This window comes from Hyperolius riggenbachi, chromosome 5, assembly GCF_040937935.1.
Source record: "Hyperolius riggenbachi isolate aHypRig1 chromosome 5, aHypRig1.pri, whole genome shotgun sequence".
Taxonomy (NCBI): Eukaryota; Metazoa; Chordata; class Amphibia; order Anura; family Hyperoliidae; genus Hyperolius; species Hyperolius riggenbachi.
Genome location: NC_090650.1, coordinates 376,976,733 through 376,988,625, shown reverse-complemented (window position 1 = coordinate 376,988,625; position 11,893 = coordinate 376,976,733). Strand labels below are relative to the sequence as shown.

Sequence of the window (11,893 nt, the reverse complement as noted above, 5' to 3'; positions counted from 1 at the left end):
CCAGTGTAATCATTACACATACTGTGCTGGGGGGGCAGTATAAAATGTACACATGGGCCAATAGCTATGTAGAAGATTTTATCATTATATACATAAATACTTAAAGAGACACTGAAGCGGGAAAAAAAAACTATTATATTATGATTTGTATGTGTAGTACAGCTAAGAAATAAAACATTAAGATCAGATACATCAGTCTAATTGTTTCCAGTACAGGAAGAGTTAAGAAACTCCAGTTGTTATCTCTATACAAAAAAGCCATTATCTCTATGACTTTCAAAGTTGTGGAGAGGGCTGTTTTCTGACTTTTATTATCTCAACTGTTAGTTAACTATTTACTTTTCCTCTGGCAGAGGAGAGGTCATTAGTTCACAGACTGCTCTGAAACAATCATTTTGAATGCTGAGTGTTGTATAATCTGCACATATTAGAGAATGATGCAATGTTAGAAAAAACACTGTATACCTGAAAATAAAAATATGAGAATATTTTCTTTGCAGCTAATCTTCTAGTAATTATTCATAGTACACAACCAATTCATTATATCATATATTTTTTTTTGCTTCAGTGTCTCTTTAATAATAATAATATAGTTCCTCTGAGATTTGTTGAACTTTCCATCCTGATTCCTTCTTTTTTTCGTCTTTCTTTTTGTTTGCTTTTGTAATATTACTCAAAAATGCCATTCAAATTCTTAACATAAATGCCTGTGTACACATCTCCTAAAACTGGTCAGTTAAGGTAACTTAAAAAAAAAAGCTTCCGCACTTAGCAGTTTTACATGAGGTGGGAATTTCCCGGTCTTTCACAGAAATGGTTTGAAATGTGTGTGTGAAACTCTCTAGGCAACTGGCAGAACAAGTTTCAGGACAGTACCTGAAGTCCCAATGACATCACTGCCTGTCTTCTAAAGGTAGCCTGACAGCATCTTGTATAACACTCAGTAACAAGGTCCCCTAACCCTTCCTAGAAAGACACATGCCAAATTTTTCTTATAACCACCTATGACAGGAACTATTTTACAAATGCATTGCATTTAATCTATATCTTTCTCAGTCTAGCAACAAATGACTGGTGAAACAGGAACTGCCAGTTAGTTCGTTTTCTCTCTCTTTCACTTTCACCCAGTGGAGGGTTGGATTGTACAGAGAGCTGGAAAGGGAGGGAGCTGTGTGGGTTTTACTTTTTCCAGGAAGAGAATTTCACAGCCAGAGTAACGCAGTATTAGCACACTTGGGGCACAAATGTCATCTCTCAAGATGAGCAGCAGCGTTAGTAGCCAGGAGTCCGGGTGTTCCTCTCCTACACAATGCCAAGAGGACACCTTACAGCAACAGACTGCCAGTATCAGCAGCTATCTCCAACAGATACCTTACAGCAAGCTGACAGAACTCAGGTTTATAAACAAGGGGGCTTATGGGACAGTACACAGAGCCCTCCACGCTGACTGGAGGACAGATGTGGCTGTCAAGTTCTTCCCAACAGAGCGTCTTCTTGTGGAAAGGTGAGTGTTCTTTGCCTCTCCTCTTACAAAAGTGAATTCACAGAATATATTAATACTGTAAATAATTTATAATGTTTAAATGAGAAACGTTCAAGCTAGATTTTACCAGGAAGTGAACAAATTGTCATGGTAGGCATATTCACTGTTCCCTTTTCATGCCACACGTGAGACTTAGTCACACCAGCTGAAGTGCTTAGTAGCTGCTACTAATGGTATCTACCCCATGTCTTATTATTATGCATTTACTGTATGTAGCACTGACATCTTCCAAAGCACTTTAGAGAGTACAGAGTCATGTCACTGACTAATCCCTTCAGATTTCAGGCAGAACACCAGATCTGTATGCATGTTCAGGGTCCGTCGGCCAAATGTGTTAGAGGCACATGATTAGAAAGACAGCCAGGCAATCTGATGTATTTAAAAGAATGTAAGCCTCCAAATCCCTCTCACCTCAGGTTTCCTTTAATTTGAGCTGCAGAAAGACCTACACTGAAGCAGTATACCATCTTTTGCTGCCAGGTGAAATGAGGGTTGGGAGAAGCCTTTGTTTACATTCCTTTGTAAGCTACAATTAGTAAATATTAGCAGCATTGATTAAACTGAGCTGTACACATGGCTATCATTCATAAAACTGTTGTCGGTAAAGTAAATGTATGCGGGAAAACCCCGCTGGGGGTATTTTAGACTTCTGGGTGGGCATTCATAAAAATGTATACAGTTTCGATAGGAGTGCGGAGATTTCCCGAACTAGGCTGGCGGTAGGCAGGCGGTAGGCTTGCGGAAACAGGAGAAGCTGCAGGGTTAATACATTTCTATGTGTTCCGCTCTACTGCAGCTGCCTGGGAGGTCTGTGTCTCCATTAACTTAACATTGTTATCGCCACATCAGAGGGGGCGGTATTCCCTGTCCTCATACCGCTTGCGGTAACCTTTATGAATTGACAGTTTGTTACATTTTTAATGATATATCGCTCTGCTCGGAAATGTCAGCTTCGCATGAGGAAAGAGCCTTTATGAATGGAGACTTTGCTAAGGGCCCTTTCACACCAGAGGACTTTTTCGGCGTTTTAACGCCACAGCCGAAGTTGGCGTTTTCCAAGGTAAATTGAAAGTCCATAGACTTTCATTTTACCTTTCACATCTAACTCGGCGTTTTGGAGCGTTGCGTTTCAACGCTCCCAGGAGCTTTTTCAGGGCTGTTTACAGCCGAAGTTGGCTGTTGGCGTTTCAATGATCGTCAATGGAAAACGCCAACTTCAGCATTTCAAAGCGTTTTACAGCTGACTTGTTCACTTATTTTTATAGAATAAAAAACAAAAGGACGTTTTCATATGAGCTGTAGAACGCTTTGAAAACGCTATGTATTGGCGTTAAGCAAAAGGCTGAGTTTCAGCCTTTTCTACCGCAGCCTCTAGTGTGGAAGAGCCCTAAGAGGTCGGTAAAGTGAGCTGTTTTCACCATTTCCGCATGCGGAAATGCTTTATGAATGATAGCCATAGTAGAGAGCTGAGAAGTGATCACTAAATACGGTAGATTGTAATATATAAATACAGCAACTATGCAATGAAATGCAATGGCAGATAAACTACTTAACTTACTAATAAAAAGCATAAAAACGTATGTTTATTGAATGTTATACCAGAGTTGTATTCCACTTTTATAAATGATTGGAAAATAAATAATAATTAAAAAAACAGATTTTTGACAGTGAGTTATTGACAGATATGCATCACCTAGGGCTACTGTAAGTGAGTTTGTCAATCATGAAGGCACAATGGATACCTATTGTATGATCATAGCTACGTAATTCTGTTGCTTTATGTGGCTTAACCTTACAGTACTTTTTCAATGCTCGAGTAATTAGTTATCCACAAGGTTACTTTTCTCTTTCACATGGTTTGTGTTTCAGTGCTGTAGTTAACTTTAAAACAAATCTGTTGTGATAGTCTCCCAGTGACATGACTTTGTACACTGAGAGGAGTGGCTGCAATAGACACCGCCCCACTGCAATCGCTGTGAAGACTGAAGCTCTGCACATTGCATTCCCCATATTTCAGTTGATTATCTTTGTTTACTCAGTACAATACATTCCATTGACTAGAAGGAAGAGACAATGCAGAGTCAGCAGACTGTTACAAAGCTGAATTATCGATCCTGCCAGCAGTGGTCAGTTTAGGCCATACAAACTCCAGCCCGTGGGCCAAATCTGGCCCTCGGAGCCATCAGATTTGGACCTCAGGGGGTTCCCCCACTTTGCATTATGTTTGGCCCACTCTAGACTACCAGAGAAGCTATATTGGAAGGTAAGCCATGGATTACCAGGGAATCCAGGGGATATTAATATATGAAAGCATATTAATATATGAAAGCTGTTCAACAAATTCTAGAACGTTTGCAAAAAAGAAAAACATACTGGCCGTTTAAGTTACTGCCAGACTGCTAAATATTTTTTACAAGCCTAAGGTGGAAAATAATTTTATTTAGAGTTGTCATTATTTTGGAGCCTTTACCGATGTTAACATTAGGGCCCTTATTCAATTCACATTGGCCTCAATTCACTAAGATCATGCTGGAGATAATAAGGCAAGAGAAAACTTACCTCCACACAGTAAGAGAGTAATCTTATCTCTTCATTCCTTACGTTACCTCCTCTGTAGTTAATTTACCTCCTCTGTAGTTATTTTCACACGCAGTTAATGAACAGCCTGTCTTTAACTCTGGAGTTATTTTAAGGATTAAAGAGTTAACTTAAAGACAGAAGAGTTAACTTTAGGTTTGCCTGAGGTCAAATGTTTCTTGAATACTACATGCCTTATCACCATGGTAACAACTCTAGAAGAGTTATTAAAGACAGGAGATAAGCTTAGTGAATTGAGGCCTTTATCTCCTAAGTTTTCTCTTTGGAGATTGTTTTTTCATCTCCTGTTCTAAATAACTTTTCAGCACTCAGCAATTGAAAAAGTACCAAAAAGTTGGTGAAAAAGTACTGCCAAAATTATTCAATTATCAAGAGTATTTTTTGCTTGCTGGTGGCTTAAAGGGTATTTTATTAATCAAGTGTGAAAATATCACCTAGGGAAAAACGTACGAGAAAAATTTAATTGAGTAAAGGCCCATGAGTTAAACAGAAAGATGTCATGTGCATTTTAGCGTTAGTAGAAGCCAAAATATCAACTTGGAGAAAACTAGGGAGAAGAACTGACTTGAAATAGAGCCCAGCATACCTATGAATGCGGACACTGCTAATACTCTCAGTACAGCCTTTACACTCCCACACCAGCTAGTGTGGTTAGGATGGTAGGGGACTCATCAACTCATGTCTGATGCAGTTGGATGGTTGAGCTAGCATGCTGCAGCGGCCATGTACAGTCCTCTGCTGGCAAATGCAGAAACACTGAGTCTGTGTAACCTGCACCAATCGACCCTGTCAGACACTTAGTTACCAACTACACTGGTTGGCTAGTTAGCCATGGGTGAGCTAAGGGGTGCCAAATATATACAGTGACATTCAAACAACTTCTACATGTTTCACCCCGAAGGGCTTCGTCAGGAAGTGCAACAGATAGTGGTAACACATATTTACATCACACCTTTCCTTATAAAGAAAAAAGCCCCCCAGCCTATGTCCGGCTGGAGATTAAATGTCCCAGTCCCATCAGCAGGTAACACCGAGTGGGCGTGGTCACATCAGTCTCCTATCATATGCATGCATACACATGTTATTCCTCACCATGGTAAACTTTACGCCATTTGTAGTACTAATTCCGTAATGTTCTGGGGCACCTGTTATTCTGGAGAAATAAAATGGCTATTACTTCAGAAAATATGGTGTTCAAAATCTGCCTCCAACGAGGGACTGGCTTTTTTTAAATTTTTTACATATTTTGATACCTGTTTTTATGATCACAGATTAGGTGTCATCACTTGACACATTCTATCCTCTGTTTTCTTTCTGTTTTGCTTTTGGCACAGGATTGCTGATTGCATGTGATTAGGGGTCCATATCTAGTAGTGGTTTTGAAGTTTAATTAGTCTGGTTATTTGTAGCTGGGGAATTTATTTTTGTGTTGTGTTATTCAAGGGTGAGGATGTATCTTTAGGCAGTAAATCTTAGATTTTACAATGTATGCCTGAGGGATGAGTCTGATGCAGAAAGTACAGCCGCCTGGCAGGATTTGATATGTTTCTTGCCTGTTGCGCACTGGATTATTGTTCCCCTTGGCAATATATTATGTGGATGTTTTATGTCTGCAAATGTATGCATTCATTTTCAATACATTTTGAACTTATACACATAGCCTCAGATGAAGCCAACTTGTGAGCAGTGAAACATGAGTCAGACAGTGGTTACAGTATATAGCAGTATTGCACTGGTGTTCTGGCTGTCACTTTGGATGCACTGGGACTGTTTGATATCAGTGATGCTCGTAAGAGACGGTTTCGACTTCGAGTGGTTTCAGTTACAACTACATGCGCTTTCAATTCGAACTTAATAGCAGTTACGAATGGAAATGTATTTTCTCTTTAAATTTGATTACGAGTCGAAAATACACGTTGGATTCGAAATAATGGGCTCGATTCACAAAGCGGTGCTAACCCAGTTAGAGTCTTTAGGCGTGATAACCATTGCACCACGCTGGTGAAAAGCCAGTTTAGGCGTGATAAGTTTAGGCGTGATTAGTTTAGGCATGATAAGTTTAGATAAGTTTAGATCGCGCGCAAAGTCCCGCGCGCAAAGCAGCACTATTAAACTCTATGCAAAGTGCACCAGACTTTGCTAGCACAAAACTTTTGATCAGCTATGCACTGCGGTGCTAACCCAGTTGGTGCTTAAACTTATCACGCCTAAACTTATCACACCTAAACTTATCATGCCTAAACTTATCACACCTAAACTTATCACACCTAAACTTATCATGCCTAAACTGAGTTTAGGCGTGATAAAGGGCTTTTCACCAGCGTGCTAACTGTTAGCACCGCTTTGTGAATCAGGCCCAATGAGTCTAAAGTACGAGTCTATTTATATTGCTTGCAGCCATACTAATACCGGGTTTGACCCCCCTTTTGCATTCAAAACTGCCTTAATTCTACATGGCATTGATTTAACAAGGTGCTGAAAGCATTCTTTAGAAATGTTGGCCCATATTGATAGGATAGCATCTTGCAGTTGATGGAGATTTGTGGGATGCACATCCAGGGCACAAAGCTCCTGTTCCATCACATCCCAAATATGCTCTATTGGGTTGAGATCTGGTGACTGTGGGGGCCATTTTAAAACAGTGAACTCATTTGTCATGTTCAAGAAACCAATTTGAAATGATTTGAGCTGTGTGACATGGTGCATTATCCCGGGTGTCCGCACATATGGCAAAATCGGTCATCTGCCCGACCCTGGCCGCCCGTGGCCCCCTCCCCCCCCCCCGGCTGCATGCCCGTGCAGCCAGCAGGAGGGGAGCAGCGCAGAGAAGAGGGAAAGCTATGGGCACAGTGGAGAAGGGCCCTTCTCTCCCCTTAAAAACAGCAAAAATCTATGAACCCTTCGCACACTCGCATGCAATTGTTCAAACAAATGCATTCACAGATTCACTCATCCAGGCACCACTGTTATCCCTACAGCTAAGTTAAAAGCCGGGGTCTTAGTTCACAGAAGAATGCATTCTTATGCTTAGTCACCTACACTGCACAGAAGTACCCAGGTAAACATAGGTGTTCTAACTCTGGCCCTGTAACATGCATAGTGCAGACATGCAAACACATTCATTGCATCCAACCTATCAATGGATTAGGAGCACACATCCTGACGTCCTCTCCTGGGACAGATAGTGCATCTTACCAATCGCTCAAGGGAGCTAACGTGATGTATCCATGTGCACCATGCACATACACCAGCATAAGCTGTGTGCATGCTGACAAACACATACAGGGGAGGAGGGAGTGCACTGAATAAGACCCTAGCCACAGGGGTCAGTAACAAGAAAAAAAATACATATATCCAGGCACATCGCCTCTAGTTAGGACATTAAATAAGTTATTAAGGAAAGGGAGGTGCTGAAGGGGGTGTGGCTAGAAAACAGCAAAAATCTATTAACCCTTCGCACACTCGCATGCAAATGTGACTCATTTGTCATGTTCAAGAAACCAATTTGAAATGATTTGAGCTGTGTGACATGGTGCATTATCCTGGGTGTCCACACATATGCCAAAATCGGTCATCTGCCTGACCCTGGCCGCCCGCTGCCCCCCCCCCCCCCCCCGGCCGCATGCCCGTGCAGCCAGCAGGAGGGGAGCAGCGCAGAGAAGAGGGAAAGCTCTGGGCACAGTGGAGAAGGGCGGACGTCTCCCCCCCCCTTCCCTCACCTTAGAGGGCTTTCCCTCCCTTGCTCTCCCCTCCGGAACGAAGTGTGCAGCGGCTGGCAGCGGGCGGAACTTACCTCGTCTCGCTCCTGCGCCAGGAGTTCTGGTGCCGCACTCTGGTCTGGTGTCGCCATCCGGCGCCTGCGACGAGACGAGGTAAGTTCCGCCCGCTGCCCAGCCGCTGCACACTTCGTTACGGAGGGGACAGCGAGGGAGAGAGAGCCCCCTAAGGTGAGGGAAGGGGGGGAGACGTCCGCCCTTCCCCGCTGTCCGCACATAGCTCTCTCTCTTCTCTGCGCTGCTCCCCTCCTGCTGGGGCACACCTGGCTACTTATTCTGGGGAATATATACCCCTGCCTACATATACTGGGCACATATACCCTTGACTACATATACTGGGCACATATACCCCTGACTTCATATACTGGGCTCAAATACCCCTGGCTATATATACTGGGATATATACCCCTGCCTACATATACTGGGACATATACACCTGCCTACATATACTGGGACATATACACCTGCCTACATATACTGGGGACATATACACCTGCCTACATATACTGGGGACATATACACCTGCCTACATATACTGGGACATATACACCTGCCTACATATACTGGGACATATACACCTGCCTACATATACTGGAACATATACCCCTGGCTACATATACTGGGACATATACCCCTGGCTAAATATACTGGGACATATACCCCCTGGCTACATATACTGGGGACATATACCCCCTGGCTACATATACTGGGGACATATACCCCTGGCTATATATACTGGGACATATACACCTGCCTACATATACTGGGACATATAACCCTGGCTATATATACTGGGACATATACACCTGCCTTCATATACTGGATCATATACACCTGCCTACATATACTGGGACATATACACCTGCCTACATACAATGGGACATATACACCTGCCTACATATACTGGGACATATACACCTGCGTACATATACTGGAACATAAACACCTGCCTACATATACTGGGCACATATCCCCCTGACTACATATACTGGGCACGTATACCCCTGACTATATATACTGGGCACATATACCCTTGCCTACATATACTGGGCACATATACCTCTGGCTACATATACTGGGGACATATACCCTTGACTACATATACTGGGCACATATACCCTTGACTACATATACTGGGCATATATACCCCTGGCTACATATACTGGGCACATATACCCCTGACTACATATACTGGGGTCATCTATACCTCTGGCTACATATACTGTGGACATATACCCCTAGCTACATATACTGGGGACATATACCCCTGGCTACATATACTGGGGACATATACCCCTGACTACATATACTGGGCACATATACCCCTGCCTACATATACTGGGCACATATACCTCTGGCTACATATACTGGGCGCATATACCCCTGCCTACATATACTGGGCACATATACCCCTGGCTCCCTGTCCTGGGGACATCTCTACCCCTAGCTACCAGTTCTGGGGACATCTATACCGCTGGCCACCTATTTTGGGGTCACCTATAGACCTGGGGCTACCTATTTTTGGGGAACCACTGCTGTCAGATTGAGTGTATTTTGGGGAACTGCTGCCAGGTGAAAGGTGTCTACCATATTAAGGGGGCATTCTGCCTATTTATGTGAAATGCTGTCTATTTATGTGCCTCATGACTGCTGAATTTGTCTTGTTGGGGTCCTCGTGGTTACTGACTTGTTGGGGGCTTCATGATTTGTTAAGGGCCTCAAGATTGCTAAATGTGTCTTGTTCAGGGCCTCATGATTGCTGAATTTGTCTTGTTGGGGGCCTCATGATTGCTGAATTTGTCTTGTTCGGGGCCTCATGATTGCTGAGTTGGTCATGTTGGGGGCCTCATGATTGCTGAATTTGTCTTGATGGGGGAGCCTCATGATTGCTGAATTTGTCTTGTTGGGGGTCACATAATTGCTAACTGCAAAACTATGGAAAAAGCTGAATCATCATCATATGAGACAATAGCATTAAACCTACTTTTTCCGCTTTTTAAAACAGAAAATGAAACTGGGAGGTTCTAAAAAAAATGAATAAATTTTTCAGGAGTAGGATGGATGAAATTTTTTATCTTCACAGTTTATTTTCAACTTGGATTTTCCATAATGTTCATGTATGAGTTAAAACGTTTATATTTAGTTTAAATTGCTGTTGGCACTTTGTGATAGTAAAGTGACTTTGCAATTTGGACACTCGACTTCCAAAAGGTTCGCCACCACTGTCCTAATCTAATGTCCCACCATTGCTTAGTTCATGTAAACTTGTCTCCACCCACGACCACACCCACATTTTGGTTCATGACCACACCCATTTTTCAACACCACCCCAAAGCCGCTAATACACACGCTGCTTCCTGTTAAACAGGAAGCATCGTGTGTATCATCATCTATGCAGAGAGGGGAAGATCAGTAGCAAGCGAGCGGCGATTGGAACCAGGGAGGTGAGTAGTTGTGTACAGGCAGCGCTTCCCTGCACATTATTCTGCACTCCGAGGGGGAGCATGGAGGACGGCCCAGGGAGAGAGAGGGAGAGGTCGGGCTGCCCTCCCCGCGGCTGCGGCTTCCCCTCCATTATTGGTGTGGGGGGCACCTACCTAACCTATACTGGGGGGTCCCTACCTAATCTAACCTATACTGGGGGGCACCTACCTAATCTAACCTATCCTGGGGAGCACCTACCTAATCTAACCTATCCTGGGGGGCACCTAACTAATCTAACATATCCTGGGGGGCAGCTGCCTAACCTACCCTGGGGGGCAGCTACCTAACCTATTTTGGGTGGCAGCTACCTAATCTAACCAATACTGGGGGGCACCTACCTGATCTAAACTATCCTGGGGGCACCTACCTAATCTAGCCTATCCTGGGGGGCAGCTACCTAACCTAACCTATACTGGGGGGCACCTACCTAACCTAACCAATACTGGGGGGCACCTACCTAATCTAACCTGTACTGGGGGGCAGCTATCTAATCTAACCTATACTGGGGGGAGCAGCTACCTAATCTAACCTATACTGGGGGGGCACCTACCTATCTAACCTATACTGAAGGGCAGCTACCTATCTAACCTATACTGGGGGCACTTACTTATCTAACCTGTATTGGGGGCACATACCTACCTAGCTAGCCTATACAGGTGGCAACTATACCGGCTACCTATATTGGAGGCACCTACCTAACTAACCTATACTGGGGGCACCTACCTATCTAACCTATGCTGGGGGCAACTATTCTGGCTACCTATATTAGAGGCACCCACCTAGCTAACCTGTACTGTGTGCACCTACCTATCTAACTTACACCGGGGGCGCCTGCCTATCTAACCTATACTGGGGGCAGCCATACTGGCTACCTATGCTGGAGGCACCTACCTGGCTAACCTATACCGGGGGCAACTATGCTGGCTTACCTATGCCTGGCTACCTATATTGGGGGGACCTATTGCTGGCTACCTATACAGGGGAGCCTACTCTTGGCTACCTATACTGGGGGGACCTATACTGAGTGCAACTAGACCTGGCTAACCTATACTGCGGGCACCCATACCTTGCTCTGGGGGGGGGGGGGCGCAATGTTTACACCCTCGCCCTGGGTGCATTTTAGCCTAGAAACTGCACTAACGGGGGCTGTGTGTTGGTTATGGTTACGTCCGGCGTCCGGACAGTTTTTTGAAATGTCCGGGTATGAAGAGCCATTTGGGAGTCGAACACGAGCCGCCTCTTTAAAAGGAGCCGAGCGGCCAAGCCAGAAGAGCCGATGCTTTCTAAAGAGCAGGAATTCCCATCACTAGACTGAGTCTTAGTGTAGTGATGGGAATTCCGTCTCTTTAATCATCGGCTCTTCTGGCTCGGCCGCTCGGCTCCCAAAACGGCTCTTCATCACCGCTAACAGTCAGATCAGCGGTGAGCAGGAGATGGGAACCAGCCAGACCGACGCATAGCAGGCGCGGTGGACTTTAAATGCTGGACGGGA

General features: G+C 44.1%; 1 protein-coding gene across 1 annotated transcript in view; it reads left to right on the top strand.

The window, feature by feature from the left end:
- Window positions 1–1,245: 1,245 nt before the first annotated feature.
- The window catches only part of RIPK2 (receptor interacting serine/threonine kinase 2), a 62,662-nt gene continuing 52,014 nt past the window's right edge, over window positions 1,246–11,893 (top strand). Inside the window, exon 1 of the mRNA XM_068237610.1 lies at window positions 1,246–1,504. Within this exon, the coding sequence (XP_068093711.1) occupies window positions 1,260–1,504 (245 nt within the window). The 5' untranslated portion in view covers window positions 1,246–1,259. The remainder of the gene's footprint in view (window positions 1,505–11,893) is intronic.